Source organism: Malaclemys terrapin, chromosome 6 (assembly GCF_027887155.1).
Source record: "Malaclemys terrapin pileata isolate rMalTer1 chromosome 6, rMalTer1.hap1, whole genome shotgun sequence".
NCBI lineage: Eukaryota > Metazoa > Chordata > Testudines > Emydidae > Malaclemys > Malaclemys terrapin.
This window is the reverse complement of record NC_071510.1, coordinates 53,482,309-53,501,494: the sequence shown is the minus strand read 5'-3', so window position 1 is coordinate 53,501,494 and position 19,186 is coordinate 53,482,309. Positions and strand designations below refer to the sequence as shown.

The 19,186-nt window shown below is 40.9% G+C and overlaps 1 protein-coding gene across 1 annotated transcript in view; it reads left to right on the top strand.

Annotated features, from left to right (window-relative positions):
* ADAMTS19 (ADAM metallopeptidase with thrombospondin type 1 motif 19) overlaps positions 1 to 19,186 on the top strand; it is a 264,607-nt gene that overhangs the window by 45,408 nt on the left and 200,013 nt on the right. The window contains exon 3 of the mRNA XM_054033172.1: positions 7,764 to 7,929. Within this exon, the coding sequence (XP_053889147.1) occupies positions 7,764 to 7,929 (166 nt within the window). The remainder of the gene's footprint in view (positions 1 to 7,763; positions 7,930 to 19,186) is intronic.

Sequence of the window (19,186 nt, the reverse complement as noted above, 5' to 3'; positions counted from 1 at the left end):
GTGGCCCGTAGCTAACATATTGGAGTTGGCTGGAGTCTTTTTAAAGATAAGGTGCTGCTCGTGTCTGTAGCACATGTGGTGAAGGGACCATAAGACCAGTGAGTCTACAGATATGTTAGCAGCTAGAAGTGCAATGGCGGGGGAGGGGCTGAAGTATTTTCAATAAATGTTAAAGGGAAACTGCCTGTTTATAAACCCTTTTGTTTTTAAAGGAACAAGCGTCTTATTTGTTTTGTTAATACTTTAATAATCTATGTGGTATTCATTTATTCTTTGTCTTAGTTTGGACAGTGAAAGAAAACTAGCTAGTTTCACTTTTATTTCTAGTCAGATTTACTGTAGCACATGCTTCACATAGTGTGGCTTGGACAGTGTTGGGGTAGGGCTTCAAACTCTTGTATCGCTTTTTTTATTTGCAGTCTTGAAAATAAGAATACAGAAATTCTCTGTGTGCTTGTTGCAGCTCCAGCTCAAGTCTCTGTCATGCATACAGCAATGTTGCAAGTACTGAGCTGCTTTTCCCTCCCATATATCCCCTCCTGCCATCACGGGATGTCGTGGCACTGGCATGCCAGATCCTCTTCTCAGCTACTTGCAGGGTACCTGTACCCCACAAGTAACAGCCTGATTGTAGAATGGGTAGGCATACCTGTGCTAGCTTTAATCTAGTTAGCACAGGTAACAACAGCAGTGAAGACATAATGACATAGATCCTGGTGGAGACTAGTGGCCTGAGTCTGTCCATAGGGTCTCCAGTGGGTTTGTTCTGGGGAGGCTGGCCTGCACTGAAGCCTATGCCACTACATCTTCACTACTGTTATTAGCCATGTTAAGTAATGTGGGTAGGCATACCTTACACCTTAATTTGTGGTGTAGATGTACCCTCAGTGCTGTCCCTGGTGGTGACCAGCCCATCTGGAGTCCCCAGGAGGAGAGAGCAAGGAGGAGGAAGAGGCTGTAGCCACACACCTCAGGGCCTTGCTGGCAGTAACATAACTGGGACAGAATGGGGGAATGGAGGTTCAAGGGAGACCAAGCCCATATTCTCCATGTGAGACCCCCTTGATGTCCTGTCCCCCATTCTCTTCCCCACCACCTTGTTGCCCCTTGGATCATGTCTTTTCCTGGAGGTGATTCACAGGTCATTTTTTGGTTTCAGTTTGGGTCATGTAGAATCAGGTGCACTCACTGCTTACTGAAATGAGTCATGGTGCTGGTATGCCTCTTAGTATTCGATATGCTTCTGTATTCTAGCATTTCATTAATAGTTGATTTATATGAATATTGTCTCTTGAACATGTGAATGTATGGCCTGAGTTCACTTGCTTTGATAAAAGTAGGTAATGAAGATAAATTTGAGAGCCACTGCTACTGCTGTAGCATGATGCTGTAAAGTGTGGGTTTGCAAAGATTACAGAGTAGTACGGACATTTTAAAAATCAGAGAAACGTTCCAGTTCATCTTAGGTTTTGAAAACTTTGTTTTTACAGAGTCTAAATTTTGGGGCAGATTTTGAAAGTGTGCTTTTAACTCTACATAATGTTCAAAATATTGCTCATCTATAAGGCAGCATATGTTTGGAATTAATACACACACACACACACACTGCATGATATGCTCCTGCCATTGAAGAAAAAAAAAGAAGATTCGGTTATGTGAAAAAGCACTTGTCACACTGGCAAATGGAAAGGGAGATGCAAACAGTATTTCTCTCTAATTCAGAACACCAGAAAAAGCAATCAGCAGGTAGACAGAGAAAACTTTGAAGAAAAAAACCACATAAATAGTGAAGCATGTAAATCTGGAAACTTACTTAATCAGTGACAGATGTTACTGGCTGTCCTTTGTGAATCATGTCTTCAATCTTCAAAAATAAAGATACCTGATGAGAGGGGGTTATAGTATATAACAAGAATAGAGAATTAGTCCTTATACATTATTAACACATTGTGATGGTTTTTAAGCTTGTCCTGTTGAAAGCTCTTATTAGAGTTTAAGATATTTATTTTTATGTCCAGTTAAAGTTTTATTTGTTTTCAATATATTAATTTAACCTTGAATGTTTGAAACATAACTAATATTATTAAAAACTAATCTAACTTGCAGTACTCTTCTTTGGAGTGCTGTATTGAAATGTAAATGAATAATTTTGCTTTTGCAATCAGACACACAAAACAATAAATCATCTTAATATCCAGTGAGATTTTGTAAAGACCACAAAGTCTGAGATTACCAAACTCTGTTTAAAGTTAATCAATGCTGGAGAAGAATTGGCTTTTGCGCTATACATTTTAATAAACCTTTCATTTTTAAATGTGTAGATGGTGGTAATGTTTTGGGGATATTGCTTAAAATAGACTTATTAACCTTTAAGAAATGTTGGATTTACGGTCTGTTTGTATAAACTAGTGTAGACCCAAATCACAGCCTGGGTTATGTGCTGGTGCAAGGGCATGAGGGGATGCAGTCCTGCACTGGCTACCTGCATCACCAGTAGCAGGGTGGGAAGGGACCTAGGGTTGCCAATTTTGGTTGGATGTATTCCGTTTCATCACATGACATAATCTTTAATTAAAGATTCATCTTTAATTCCTGGAGACTCCAAGACAATACTGGAGAGTTGGTAACTGTAGGGGGATGCAGGATCTGTAGAGCTGCTATGCATCCTCCCTCTGCAGATGGGCAGGATAGTGTGGTGTTAGAATCAGAAGATGGCCATGTTATGTTCATTTTTTAATGTAATCAGGAATGGAATGTCTATGGAATATACATAGCAATGGTTGAACAGCAGAGAGCAGCTATTAAATGAGCGAGAGAGAAGGCATGATTCTTATTTTCATATAAGCATTGGTAAATTTTGGGATGTGAATTCTGCTTCTGACATTTGGGGAAGATGACATTATTTATGACAAAGGAACAGATGTATTCATGTGCTAGTATGCTGGTGATGACATGAATTAACAGCTGGGGAACAAATGTTATTTAATTCCATACCACATGTGTGCATAAATGCATCTTCTGCCCAAGCAGTGTGATTGGTATTATTTTAAAGCTTTTGAAATATAAATCACAAGAAAAGAAACTTTTGTATATTTATAGGTTTTTTTAAATAATGGAATATTTGGTGACTGAGGCAGCTAATTCTCAGATGCATTTTGTTGTACTATTTCAATCCAACAGGTTACTACACAGCCATGATCCGCTAACACCGAAGTGTAGCTCAGTGATATTCTCCAATGCTCAAGGATGAGTTACTTCCTCATTAAATAGGGTCATAGGAAGCCATACAATAAGCCAGGCATAATGTCCTGAAATTACATTATAATGGCTGTGTTGTGTCATATCTGCATTTGTCACAATGCAGCATCACTGTATGTCAGTGGATCTTTATGATGCAAACATTATAACACAAAATCAGGACATCATGCCATAGTTAGTCTGTGGCACTTCGGGGCTCCTTTTTTTTGCAACTTTTGTCTCTGTACTCATTTCTACCCCTGGATGCTAGGATGGGAATATTTCTTCCTTCTCTCCTGCCTCTTTCTGGATATAATGTGTGCCTGTGGGTGTTCTTTTGTCCCTACTCTCCACTTCCTTTCCTCATTGTGGTAGAAAGTCTGCTGGTGTTTTCTCTTTTCCCCCTCTAAGGAGCTAAATCTGTGGGGATTGTATATGTATGTGATGGATTGTGGTCACTAAATGCTCCTCATTTGTGTCTGAGTGCTCCTTCGACAGAACTTGGCTTGCTATGACTTTGAAAATAAGCAGGCAGAATCTGAGCAAAAGACTTAGAGTTGCATGTAGGATCTTAGATCAAGAACCACACTTCTATACGGGGACATATACCGGATCTAGCCAGTTCTCTTGTAATGTGAACAGGCACATTCTCTTCTTTCTCTTAGTGCACTGACTGCAATAGTTACTTCAAATATATATCAAGCCCCTCATCAAATAGAAAAATGGAATATGCCATTGTTTTTAAGGAAATGAACTCCAGGTAAGGTTATTATAATGGACATTGCAACATGGGGATTGTCCTCTTTCAGGACTAGAGGTTTTACAAGTTTTTATCTTATGACAGTTATAAGACTTTACAAATTGGGATATGAGCATTTGCAACAGAAAACTTCCATTTTAGTTAGGTGCCTGCACCATGGAACATATTAGACATATATACACCTCTTAGAATATGCACATTATCTGCGCATTTATGTTATGCATATCACCAAGGTATCTGAACATTCAGCAGATGCAACCAGGTATGGATAAGATATTACCTCCATTGCATTTGCCTCCTTATTGTGCTTGCGCAGGAGCAATTAAGAGGCAGGAGTAGGTGTTTGGCTAGGGTTTGTTCATCAGGTCGATCAGTGAGGTTGTCTTTGACGGTCTTCAGTAAGTAAGTTCTTTGCTGCATTTGAAAAAAAAATGACTTAAAAAGTTGTTTGAAAATGGAGGCATGCACATGTACAGCAAACAGTTAGTTTAAACTGTTATCTATGGATGGAAAGATAGAGTGGAATATGCCACTAGGTAGGTGCACCTCATTAAAATCATTGGGAAGCTTTCCAGTGACTTCAGTCGAAGCTAAATCAGGTCCTATGCACTCAATTAGAAAGGTTGGTAATGTTGCTTCTTTATCTTGCTCTGGCTGGTCCCCTAAAAGTGTATTTTCATGACATAAATGTTTTACTGTTTGTATTGATTAAAGACCGGATACCATCTTGCAAGCAACTGTGACAAAGTTCCTCCTCTACCTTGGTGGGTCCTGTGCTTATTGGCGGATTTGCTCGCTTCACAGATTCATCCTGTGGGTCAGGAAACAGTCCGGAGACCTTCCCCTCTGGTAGAAGCTATAGTCCAGGTCAATTCCTCCTGTGTTTGATCAAGAGTTGGGAGGTATGGGGGGAACCTGGGCCCGCCCTCTACTCCAGGTTCCAGCCCAGGGCCCTGTGGACTGCAGCTGTCTATAGTGCCTCCTGTAACAGCTGCATGACAGCTATAACTCCCTGGGCTTCTTCCCCATGGCCTCCTCCCAACACCTTCTTTGTCCTCACCACCGGACCTTCCTGCTGATGTCTGATAACGCTTGTGCTCCGCAGTCCTCCAGCAGCATACCCTCTCAGCTCCTTGCGCCTCTTGCTCCCAGCTCCTCACACTCACTTCCTCTCCTCTGGCTTGACTGGAGTGAGCCCTTTTATAGCATCAGAGGGGCCTTAATTAGAGTCAGGTGCTTAACTGCCTCACCTGACTCTTAGCAGGTTAATTGGAGTCAGGTGGTCTATTAGCCTGGAGCAGCCCCTGCTCTGGTCACTCAGAGAACAGAAAACTACTTATCCAGTGGCCAGTATATCTCCCTTCTGCTACTCTGCTGTTCCCAACTGGTCTGGGTCTATCACACAACATATATCAACACCCAATTGCTGGGTCAAACTTGAGGACTGTACTATGTTGATGCCTGGCTACCTGAGCCATTGTCACATCTAGCCCCATTCCTCTGGGCATTGTATCACTGGTTAATGATCTTTCTAGGGCAGAGTGATGTGCCAGAGTGAACTCTGCTAAAATAAATCCCTATTTTCTTGCAAATCGGAGGTTGTCTTGGAACTGAGATGGAAGGTTATTTTTTAACTCTGCTCCAGCTCCATGAGGTTCAAGGCAGTGGTGGGAGATGTTCTTCTCTCCCCTCCCAGTGAAACCAAAAATAGGGATCTTGGTTACTGGGGAGAGGGGAGGGAGGAGGGGATGTCTTCTCATCTCCTCCTCTGCGTGGTCAGGAGATGGAGGAATAGTAGACTGCCAGTCAGGCAGAGTAGCTGCCTCAGAAAGAAGAATTATGCTATTTTCAAGAGCAGCCAGAATGAACAGTTTGAATATTTGGCTATTCAAATTCAGCTGGGAATTATCCAGCTGAATATGTATGGCTGATATTAATGCTCTTTGGTAGATTTTATATTCAATTTGCAATTCCCTGTTTGAATGACTCAGGGGATTGGGAATAATATTTATTCACCACTAGGTTAACATTCAGTCTAAGTAAGTAGTGGTCAAAGTTAATGTGAAATGAGTTGATGGTCTCAGTCAGTCCCTTAGTACACAGGTCACACCATAAAACAAATGCCACCATTAAGTAGACATCTCAGCAAAGAGGCCACAGATTGAATGAGCACGGAGAATGAGCTATTCGCTCATTTTTCGGGACAGTTTCTCCAGGCCAGGGCTAAGGCACATTGGCTCAGTGATGTGGAGAAGTTTGCACAGCTACAGTTTGTTCTTTACCTGTTCTGAGAAAAGAGATTCTATATCCAAGCCTGCTCAGCACCTTTCACAGACATTGCATTAAAAAAATAAAGATTAAAAATTCAATATCTGAATCCACAAATATCAGGAGAAAATTAGTCTGCTCTGCATATACTCCGCCAGTTATTTAAAAATATAATTCTCAATATAAATAGACCAATTTTGGTGACTAGAAAAACATACAGGATGTATAAAAGCACCACCTGGCAGTTGCACTTTGCTTACCTCCTAAATACTTAATATTTAACAGACTCCCAATTAATATCAATCAACCTGAAAATAAACAAAAAAATATGAAAAAAACCCCAAACCTCAAACCAAATAAATCCAGCTATTTTAAAGATACTATAGGATGTTAAGGATGAAACTACTATGTCTATTCAGCATTGGTCCTCAGAAAACTCTCAGTATAGCAGTTGAGGTACAGCTAATACATCTGATTGTGAAATTAAGTATCTCTGCTTTAATATGATTATGCAGTTAAGTTGCCTATAAGAGAGAGAGTCCTTCTCTTTTTTGTGTAAATGGGAACTTATATGCATACATGGAGAAGAACTTTCCTTATTTGAGCTGGATGTGCCATTTTGGTGGGTTTTTTTAGTACAGTAACAGTGTTTCATAGATTCATAGATTTTAAGATCTCTGGAATTAGAAGTTACCTGCTAGTTTTGTTGATGGTATTTTATAGAAAAAAAAAAAACACCTTTGTTCTTCTACATGCTTTGTAATTCTGACATAAACTGGTATTTTTTTTTTTTTTTTGGCAAATTGAACAGTTTTGAGTTGAACCATAGTAAGTAGTAGTTAAAAGAATAACAGTTTTTACAGTATTTTGGTGACCTCAACTACGATCTCATGTCCAGTGTGGGCACATAGGTTAAAAAAAGCTGCAACTCAGATAGTGTTTCTCTGTTTTTAACCATGCATGCATTATTTTTGAAGAAAAATTTTGTTTTTAATTAAAAAGTTAAAAATCTATAAAAGGGGTCTTAAGAATTTCATATCTGTTGCAGCTCTGTGCAGTTGCTAAAGATGCATCAGACTCCCTAAATTCATCTTTGCATATGAACTATTTTATTAAAAATTGGTTATCAGAAAGTATGACAACATGGTGTGTTATAAAACTAGGGTATAGATTGTGCGGTACATGCTGTACATATTTAAATGACCCCTGGGTCTCCCAAAGCAAACTTTTAACATTCCAGATCTTTCACCGTGCATCTGCTAGTGGCACATAGCCACCAACCCACACAGATTTAGTTGAAATGAATGAGGTTTATTGCACTGAGATGGAGGCTAATAAAATGGAAGGATAGTATTCTCGCTACTATGATTCTTAAAATGAATTTTTTTTAAATAAAGGATTTTTTGGGGGGAGGGACAGGGTGTATATGTGTGTGTGTGTGCATATGTGGTTTCTTTAAATTACATACCTTATATGTCCCTCTTGTTTTCCTTTACAGATGGGGTTTATACAGATTAACGAGGACTTCATATTTATTGAGCCACTCAATCACACTTTGGCTGTGACAGGTCACGCGCACAGGGTGTACAGACGAAAAAGGTCCATAGAGGAGAAAGTTACTGAAAAGCTAGCTCCTCACAACCATTACTGTGGTGTTGTTACAGGTAATATAACAATCTCACTGAATAGATTTAATGCAGAGGACATATTTTTAAAGAGCACAGATAATAATTTTTTAAAACATCATATCTGATCATTCTTCTAGCTATAACTTTTGGTGGGCTGAGTTGTCAGAAAGTGGAACTATACATTCACTTATGGACATTGCATATTAAGTAAACTGTCATATTTTAATAAAAAAAATATAAGTGGAAAACTTTGGCCATCTCTTAATTTGTATCTTATTTCTTGTCTCCCTGTGTCATCTGGTTGGTTTCAGGTATTTACTTCATACAGTGGTTGGACTTCAAGAGGTTCTTCCATTTTGAAACCTCATGGTTTGAGATTTGGTTTACTTTGGGGAATACTGCTGGAACCACTTATCTTTCTTTAAATGCAAGCAGCATTTTAAGTGTCACAATTATATCTATAACAATCTATAATTGTATCTTTTTTGTTTTTATGAATTGAGTTTACATGAATTGTGTGAAATAGTCCAAACAGGTCCTCACTACTGGATTTTGTGGTGGAAAAAAGTTGCGTGATAATTTGGCACACAGTGGTATGTTGTTAATATTTATTAGCAAAAAAGTCTTTTGTGAGAGATGACATTCTGTTGAACTTGTCTCTCTACCAACTAACTCTACCTTCTACCAGTGGAAAAAAATTGTGGGAGGCTGAAGTTTGACAGTTCTGTACCCAGACCTGTTTTGCTTTTAGGGTTATGAGAAACTTGAGTTTGTTCAGGAAAGAAACAAAAACAGTGGGATTTTTCACATTTATCATTTTCCCACCCTGCCCCCTGAACATCTGTGCCACTTTGAAGTATTAACATGAACAGAACATATATTTGAAAGATTTTTCATCGTGAAAAGATTAGACTCTAATTTCAACATGTGAATGAAAACTTAATTCTAAAAAGTTAAAAGGGAAATGATTAAGTAGCCCAAGGCTCTTATTATGCTTAGGAAAGAATAAGAAAACTGTATATTGCTTCCCCCTGCCATTGCTCTGTCAGTGTTCATTTATCTAAGGAGTGAAGATGTCTGTACCAGTAAGAAGTGTTCACTGAAAGTAGAAACATCTTCTTCGAGGAGTGTCCCTGTGGGTATTCCACTTTTGGTGTCTTGGCGCCCTGTGCTTGTAATCAGAGATTTGTTGTAGCAATGCCCCTGTTGGCCATGTATGCGCAGCAGCCATCTTGTACTGCTCCAAGCAGCTACTTAGTGTGCGCAGCCAACTGTCCCTCAGTTCCTGCTCTACTGCCTTTGGCTTGAGTGGGAGTGACAGCAGTGCCCCTGTCTATTTCATAAATCGCTTATATTCCCATCTTTATTTATCCTTTTTGTTGGTTTTCTTCCGTTTTCCTGTCCTTATTTACACACTAAAAAAAGGTAAAAAAAACAAAGCAAAACTTTATTTTGTTTGTTTCTCTCCCCCCCAACTAATGGGTCTCCGCCGATGGTAACTGAACTACGACCGTTTTCTATAGCCCTGAACCTCCTCAGGCATGCCTAATTCCCCCGGCTTTAAACTTTGCCTGACCTACAGGCTATCAATTCCTGTATCGGATGTCATGCTCAGTGCATCCACTGTCTCGGGGAAACCCATGTACCACAGAAGTGTTTCCACTGCAAGAAACTATCTGCCAGGACACTGAAAGCCAGGGACCTCCAACTAAAATTATTAATGATGGAGAAATCCCTCCAACCCAGAGTCCAGGACTCCTCCTGGCCAACGATCTCCAGCAGCAGCCTCAGTCAAGGGGCTCCACCCAAACCATGTCTAAGGACCCTGCACCTAAGAAAGTGACCAAACATTGGTCACAGTCATCGCCCCCTAAAAAGAAGCGGACTCCTGGCAAGAAATTTGCCCTGGTACTGACGGCACCGAGAACCTCAGACCGAGAGGCTCCAGGAACATCCGGTACCAAGATGTCCCGAGGAACCAAGGCACCGATGTGGCCAGGCTCTCACTCAGGTGCACGAGCTAAAGCTAAGCTCCCTAGCTCAGCACCGACAGTGCCAAAGAACACCTTGACACCAGCTAGTGTAACGGCGCCACCTGCTGCATATAGACAGCCTAACAAGATCTCAGCACCATTGGAGCTAACTACGCTGCTATCCATGGCACCAGGCTTCCCAGTACCGCAACCCTTTACCAGACGGGGAGACCTGGCTATCTCCTCCACCCCTCCTTTCAGCACCGATGGCACCCCAGTCAGGCCAGGACCGAGCCGAATAGGCACTCCTATTAGATCTGCACCTCCACTATCTGGTGACGAGGACAAAGTGGATGACTCACGCCTTTACACCGCTCATCATTCCTCCCCAAAACTGGGACCCTCTCACCAATAACCGCCTATGGAAGGGCACAGCTGGAAGACACTACCATGGATGCCTCTGCCCATCATTATACCATCCAATTGGTCATACTGGGACCCACGTGCAATCTACAGGGCCCAGACTCTTAAACCTTCCCACCCACCAGCACCAAGGACCCCTCAAGTCCCTTCACCCACGGGTCCACTACCATCACAAGCCCAGGAGGAAGAGGGAGAGGAGCTGAAAGAAGTCCCTGAAGATGATATACTGCCACCCACCCATATTTTGTCCTCATCCCTGGACGAAACAATTATGTCACTGCTGGTGACAACTTTAAATCCTTTCAGAACTTATTCAAAAGAGAGGCAGAATCCCTGGACATCTCTCTAGCAGAGTTGTCAGAGACCCAGCACAAACTCACTGACATTTTGCAGGCATCCCGATCAGCAAAGATAGCTCTGCCCATTAACTCAGCTACAGTGGACCCCGCAAAGACAATATGGCAGATACCTGCCACTGTCTCACCATCCTGTAAATGCTCGGACAGAAATACTATGTACCAGCGAAAGGAGCTGAGGTCCTGTTCACTCATCCGGTCCTAATTCACTGGTCGTAGAGGCAGTGCACCAAAGGGGAAAACAAGGACTTATGACAAGGACTGGAAAAGGCTTGACCTCTTTGGATGCAAATCTTACTCCTTGACCTCGTAACAATTTCATATATCAAATTACTCAGCTCTTTTAGCAAAATATACCTACAACTTGTTCAACAAAATGAAATCCTTTATTGATCAACTGCCAGAGGAAGCAAAGGAATAATACAAAGCCAACATTACAGAGGGCTCCTTAATCACCAGAACAGCCCTGCAGGCCTCTCTCAAGTCTGCCAAGATGGCAGTCTGATCCATAGCCATGTCCATTGTTGTGCGTTGAGCATCATGGCTCCACTTCTCTGGATTCCCTAGGGAAGTACAAGCTACAGTTGTGGACCTGCCCTTTGAGGGTCAAAAATTATTTGCTGAGAGCACAGATGCATCTCTTCATACCTTAAAGGACTTGTGAACAACCTTGAAGACCTTGGGTATTTACATTCTCCTGAACAAGAAAAAACAGGGCAGATTTTATACCCAAAGATTCCGTCCCGCCCTGCACTCCCAGCCCCAGAGACAAAACAATCAACGCTGCAAGCAAAAACAAGCGAGGCACAGGCAGAACCAGAATCAACCTGCCACATCTCAATCTTCAACATCCTGTCAATCATTTTGAAATATTGGTCAAGGGCTTGAGACCTCTATCTTCTCCCATGCCAGATTATCAGATGACCTCCAGTCTCTTTGGAGACCGCCTGCTACCACACTACCCAGTCTGGAACAACATCACTACAGACAAATGGGTACTGGAAATTGTCCAGAAGGGTTACTCTATCCCATTTATTTTTATTCCCCCTACCCACCCACCTTCCCCGTCCCTCTTCAGGGACCCCTCTCAAGAGACCCTGTTGCCTATTGCAACTAGGAGCCGTGGAAATAGTACCACTCCAACACAGGGAAGGGTTTTATTCCCATTATTTTCTCACACAGAAAAAGAATGGTAGATGGAGACCCATGCAAGCTTACGCAAACTCAACAAGTTTCTAAGGACAAAGTGCTTCAAAATGGTAACCCTGGCAACCATAATTCTGGCATTAGAGAAAGGAGATTGGCTCTCGTAAGCTTCACGCTGACTCTCTGGGGTAGAGAAGAAACCAAGGGACGGTTGGCTGTGCACACTAAGTAGCCACTCGGAGCGGCACGAGATGGCTGCCATGCATGCGTGGCCAACCGCGGCACTGCTATTACAAATCTCCAATTACAAGCGCAGGGTGCCAAGACACTGAAAGTGGAGCACCCACAGGAACAACCATCCTGAAGGACCTCAGTTACTGCACAAGGTGAGTAATCTTCTCTTTTGCTCTTGCAGCCTGTTGCTCCTGCCCTTTAATCAGTACTAAGTGTGTGGGGTCTGGGGAGGGGAGAAAAATGTCTGGGGCTAAATGATTCAAGAAACAAACTCTTGCAAAAGGGTGTGATAGGATATGTTTATTACTGGTGATCCTTCCATTATCTCTGTCCCTGGACAAGATACCCTAGGATGGAAAAATCAAGGTTAGTTTATTCTAACCATCTTAAGCCCTAGGTTCTGTGCTAGCGCAAATGTCCAGCCATGTGGCTCAAATAGCATGATCAGGCACTTACAATGTATCAGTTTCAGTAATGATCTGCAACACCGGACTGGAAAACTCACAATCACTTAGTTTCAGCTGTCTTTATAATTCATGTGTGTTGAAGCCATAGAAAAGCTTTTCAGAAGCAATTATGTGCAATATGTTAGAAAACTCCTAAATTGAAAAGGTTAACAAAACATAAATTGTGGATTTTACAGATATTGCCAGAGGCTTCTGTAATATTCCCTTGTTTGTGCATTGCTGCTTTGATCAATCTTTATCTGTTCATCACTCTGAAGAATTGTTTTTTTCAGTACACTGCAGCAATCTAGACCTTCCTTTTATAGGAGGATGCCTGCCTTCTGCAGCACTCTGGTATGGCAGTCTGGAAATTTAGCGGTCGATACTTTTATTGGTGGCTTGGGGCCAAATTGATCACAAAGGTTGGCTAGCTATAATAGAATCATAGAAATGTAGGGCTGGAGGGGGACCAGAAGAGGTCATCTAGTTCACCCCCCTTGCGCTGAGGCAGGACCAAGTATACCTACACCAGACACCATGAGGGGTGTTTGAGCAGTCTGTTCTTAAAATCCTCCAACGATGGGGATTCAAAAACCTCCCTTGGTAACTGTGCTTTACTATTCTTTATAGTTAGAAAGTTTCCCCTAATATCTATCCTAAATCTCCCTCAGTACAGATTAAGCTGGTTACTTCTTGTCTTACCTTCAGTGGACATAAAGAATAGTTGATCACAGTCCTCTTCAAACAGTCCTTAACATATTTGAATAGTGTTGTTATGTCCCCACTTGATTTTCTTTTCTCAAGACTAAACATGCCCAGTTTTCTAAACCTTTTATAATTTTTGTTGCTTTCCTCTGGACTCCCTCCAGTTTGTCCCCAACTTTCTTAAAGTGTGGTACCCAAAACTGGACACAATACTCCAGCTGAGGCTTCACCAGTGCTGAGTAGAGTGAAACAATTACCTCCTGTGTCTTGCATATATTAGTACACCCCAAAATGATATTAGCCTTTTTTGCAACAGGGTCTCTGCCAATCTGACCCAGGGGGAAATTTCTTTCCTACCCCAAATATGGTGATCAGTTAGACCCTGAGCATGTGAGCAAGACCCACCAGCCAGATACCTGGAAAGAATTCCTCGTAGTAACTCAGAGCCCTCCCCATTTAGTGTCCCATCACTGGCTGTTGGAGATATTTGCTGCTGTAGGCAGTCTCATCATGATATCCCCTCCTTAAAATTATCAAGATGAGTCTTAAAACCAGTTAGGGCTTTTGCCCCCACTGCTCCCCTTGGGAGGCTGTTCCCGAACTTCATCCTCTGATGGTTAGAAACCTTTGTCTAATTTCAAGCCTAAACTTGTTGATGGCCAGTGTATATCCATTTGTTCTTGTGTCCACTTGGTGCTTAACTTAAATAACTCCTCTCCCTCCCTGGTATTTATTCTTCTGGTATATTTATAGAGAGCATTCATATCTCCCCTTAGCCTTCTTTTGGTCAGGCTAAACAAGCCAAGCTCTTTGAATCTCCTTTGATAAGGTAGGTTTTTCCATTCCTCAGATCATCCTAGTAATCCTTCTCTGCACCTGTTCCAGTTTAAATTCACCTTTTTTTAACAAGGGAGACCAGAATTGCACAAGGTATTTTAGATGAAGTCTCACTAGTGCCTTATATAATGGCATAAAAACTTCCCCTGTCTCTATTGGAAATACCTCACCTGATACATGCTAGAATTGCATTACCTTTTTTCACAGCTGCATTGCTTTGGCTGCTCTTAGTCATCCTGTGATCAACCAATTCACCCATTTTTGGTTCATGTTCAATTTGTGATCCACTATAGCCTCCAGATCCTTTTCTTCAGCACTACCAGCTAGCCAGTTTCCCCCATTTTGTAGCTGTGCATTTGATTTTTGTTTCCTAAATGTAGTTCTTTGCACTTGTCTTTATTGCATTTTATCTTGTTGATTTCAGACCAATTTTCTAATTTGTTAAGGTCATTTTGAATTCTAATCATGTCCTCCAAAGTGCTTGCAATCTCTCCCAGCTTTGTGTCAGTTGCAAAGCATACTCTCTACTTCATCATCCAAGGCATTAATGAAAATATTGTATAATACTGGACCTGGGACAGACCCCTATAGGACCCATTAGATAGGTCCTCCCAATTGACAGAGAGCCACTGATAACCAGTTGTATATCCATCTTATAGTAATTTCATCTAGACCACATTTTCCTAGTTTGTTTATGAGACTGTCATGTGGGACTGTGTCAGAAGCATTACTAAAAAAATAAAGATATAACATATCGACTGCTTCCTCCCATCCACTAGGCTAGTATCCCAGTCAAAGAAGGAAATAAGAATGATTTGCGATGATTTGTTCTTAACAAATCCATGTTGGCTATTATATACAGGGTGCTATTATCTTTTAGATGTTTACAAATTTTTATTGTAATTTTTCCAGTATCTTTCTAGGTATCAAAATTAGACTGACTGGTCTATAACTCCTTGGGTTCTCCTTTCCCCCCTTTTTAAAGATCATGCCTCAATGATCTCACCAGTGGTGTACTAAAAGTCATTAGAGGGAACACATATCTGTGCTGAATGTGTTGGAGGATCATTAAGACTAATAGCTGTGCATACAGAACTGGAAGAAGACAATCAAATAAGGTATTATTTGTTATCTATTCCTGTTGGAATGGGTTGAAAGATGACGCACAGCGAAAAAGTTTTTTTGGGAGGGAAAACTAAGAACCTGTTTTTACTTAAGCAAAAAGTCACACCCTGGCGCACACAGACTTCCTGTGTGCACGTAGATAAGCCTGCCTTTTTTATTGGAGATGTGTTTGTGTGTGGGGACTTGTCTAGATGATGCATTGTTGCATGCCAGCTGGAGTATAAACTCTAGTATACATCAGCATTTTGCACACTAACTGTCCTTGTGGACCCTGCTGGGATGCACTAAAAGGTCCCAAGTGTGTGCTGATGTGGTACTATTTCTGACTATATCAATGCGCCCTAGGAACTTTTAATGCAGGCCAGCAGGGTCTACATGGACAGTTAGTGTGCAACATGCTGGTGTTCACAAAATTTACACCCCAGCTGGTGATCACTAATGCAATGTGTAGACAAGGCTTTTGCATTTTATTTATGGCTGTGTATGTCAGGCACAAATACCTAAACATAGACACAGACCTCACATCCCAGTCCTTTCTCAGCAAATGGCCCACAAGTAGGACCAGAGATTGGCTGAGAGTCCATTAGGCTGAGAAGGAGAGTGAGACACTTGGTAATAAGCAAAGTCCTAGGGTAATTTAACTGATATTCTATATAACTAATTCTTCAGCCTTCCTAGTTTTTGTGGTTTTTACATTTCTGGTTAATGTTTTTATTTTCTCTTTTTTTTTCTAGTCTATGTCAAATGCACTTTTCTTGTTGGGAATTTGATATGTTGACCGCTTATGTGGGGAAACTATTATTGGGCACCATGGAGAGAGGAAAGAGGCTTCTGTCCTTAAGGGAAGGAGAAGTAGTATGTAGTAACACCTTGGGAACTCAATCAAGGCTGAAAGGAATTGCAATCCCTCCTTAAATGCTGCTCCTGAGAGGCTGGGTCGGGGCATGAGGATTGTTGAATGGTTGAGGTTTCCTAGGCTTGGTTACAGTAACCAACAGTGAGTGATTCTGAGCAATTTATTCATCTTTCATGTTTTTTATAGCTATAGAAAAGAATTCAAAGCTGATGTTGTACAGTGTCATCTTTGTAACCTTCACTTTGTGTTATTTATTATGCTGCCAACTAAATGAAGTTGGTTACATTGAAAATATATTGCTATTCAATGTAAATCCTGTTAAGAGTTGTTTTTTTTTACTGTATCTAATTTCAGTTCCTTCAGCTCATTCACAATAAAAGAAATGTTTTGCACTGAAACTATTTGATCCTATAGTAGTTCAAGTAATTTAGTAATTAGTATTTCTTTACAGTTTTACCTATTTATAAATATGCAAAGAACCAAGTACATGGTTTTGTATAAAGTTCCTGGTTATCTGGCAATGATAACAACAGTTGAATACCAATTATGCCAATATGGTGTAACACCATTTATCTGAAGGACTTAGGGGACAGCTGAAATCTTCTGATAAATGAAATTTCAGAGGACAGGGAAGCCTGCCAGCAAAGTATGAAAAGGCCTGGCTTAGCATTGGCTCTTCCTTGGCTTGACAACCCCAGAGAGCTCTGAAGGAAATGATGGGCATGGCTGGGTGGAATTCTCATGCTGTACAATCCTGAAGTGACATAATCAAGTTCCATTCATGTGGATTGTACTGTAATATACAAGTAGCTTTCTCTGTGACTACAGTATTGACAAATAAATACTTTATGGGTTATTATCTTCTGCTGGGCACTGTTTATTATCCATTCTACCAGAATAAATGTTCAGCTAATTAAAACTTTTATATCAAGTCATTTTTCTAAAGAGCAGTAATAATGTCCTATTTAAAGTGTCTAGTTGATAGCTGCCATTTGTAATTGAGAATCAAACAATGGATAAACTATGTTGCTGGAAACTTTACTGGAATCAATCAGTCCTTCTAGGATATAGGTTGATGGACAAGATGACTCACTAGAGTTCTCTTCTAACTGAAATGAGTCTGTTATTTAGATTTAGGGCTATAACCTTGTATTTCAGCATTAAATGCTTGCATTGTAAATCATAGTTATATGGCTTATAGGATGTGTTTCTTGGTCAGCATCCTGACACTGAAGATTTTAAAGAAACTGATTCTCAAAAAATGACAAAAATACATATATTTAATAAAATACACTGTGATTCTATAATTAACTGTCATCTGCGTAAAGCTAAGGACTAGTCACATGTCACATACACTAAGTTTAGGTCATGCAAAAAGGCCAGAGATGTTAGACTTAAGTTATCTATCAGAATTGTTATTTTATATTTTAAAAATTATTTTAGCTTTGAAGAAAGTATATTTAAATTTGTATAGTGTTATACTGGACCCTTTAAGAGGGAGCAGAGCCAATGCACCGGTATTACAAGTAGCTTACCCAGATTTGGCTTTAGAAGTGGGCTTCTGGGTCAGGGAAAGGAGGAGGACTCTCAGTGAGGGAGACCTTGTGGGTCAGAGCTAGGATGCAGGACTGCCAGGGTCCCCTGGGAGGGGAGGCAGTGAGGACCTGTTCTGAAAAGGGGCCTCCAGAGAGAAAAGGTCTCGGGGGTTGGTACTTTGGGAACAGGGCAGAGAATCAGGAGTAGCAGGACTGCCAGTGTCTCCTGGAAGGAGAGGCAGTAAGAATGTGAAAGATAAAGGGGAAAATCCTCTGGGAGTTATAGCCTAGGGTAAGCTGAAGAATTGTTTCAAGTTTGGACAATTAAACTGCCTAAAGGAGACTGTTGGTGTGGCAGTAATCTAAACCTTCCCATGATTCCTCCGGTTATGCACTCCAATACCATTCATTTTTATTCTCTAGAAGTTTTCTCAAAGCCGGTGCTTTGGTAGATAAATTAGGTATGAATTTTCCAAGATAATTAACCATTCCCAGGAACCGTTGGACATCTTTCTTTGCCTGGGAACATGGAATCAGTTCAGTGGCTGAAATCTTCCTCTTATCAGGTTTTACACCTTCATTGAAAATAATGTCCCCAACAAAAGTCAGTTCTGTAACCCCATAAACACATTTCTCCCTATTTAGTTTGAGGTTTGCAGCTCTAGTTGCATCCAGGGCTTCCTAAAGTCTACGATCATGCTCCTTTCATTGATCCCCCGATGATGATGTCATCCACTGAGGTGTCAACACCATTAATATGTTCATAGATCATATGTATGGCTTTGTGGTACATTTCTGATGTTGAAACTGTGCCGAAGGATAAGAGTAAAAATGTATATCTTCCAAATAGGGTATTACATTTGCATAGCTTTGAGCTTTTTAAATTAATTTTAGCTGCCAAAATCCTGAGGATGCATCCAATTTATTGAAATATTGATTATTTACAAATTGAGCCATAATCTCTTCTCTGGTTGGTAGTTTGAAATGTTCTCTTTTTATAGCCTTGTTGAGGTGTCTGGTATCTAAGCATAGGTGTAGCTGACTGTTATTTTTCTCCACAGTGACTAGGGAGCTCACCCATTTTTTTGGCTTCTCAGTTTTTTGTATTACTTGCATTGCTTCCATCCTTGCAAGCTCAGCTTTGAATTTATCATGGAATGCAAATGGCACCTTTCTACATGGATAGGTAACTGGAGGGACCTGCTTGTTTATCCAGGTTGTATGTTCACCCTGCAAGCAACCCAACTCTTGAAACAGGTCATAATATTCCTGACAGAGTGCCTCATAGCCAGGTTCAGTATGATCTTGCAGGGAGAGCACCCATTTTACCAGACTGAGTTTCTCACATGCAGCCAGGTCTAAAATTGGTGTCACTTTCTTTGGCACTACAATGAAAGGGAGCCTGTACATGGTGTTTTTATGGTGGTTGCTAGCAATGCACTTCCGCTTCACTGGTATATTAATTCCAGAATAACCAGTGACCTTTATTTTTATTGGTTCCAGTTTTGGTCTTATTTTCAGTCTCTCATAATCTTGTTCAAACAGCATATTAACCTGAGCTCCTGTGTCCATTTCAGTGGAATAATTGTTCCATTCAATGTCATAGGTAGTATCCAGTTTCTATCAAAAAGCTTGGTAGATCCCAGTACGTCTATGG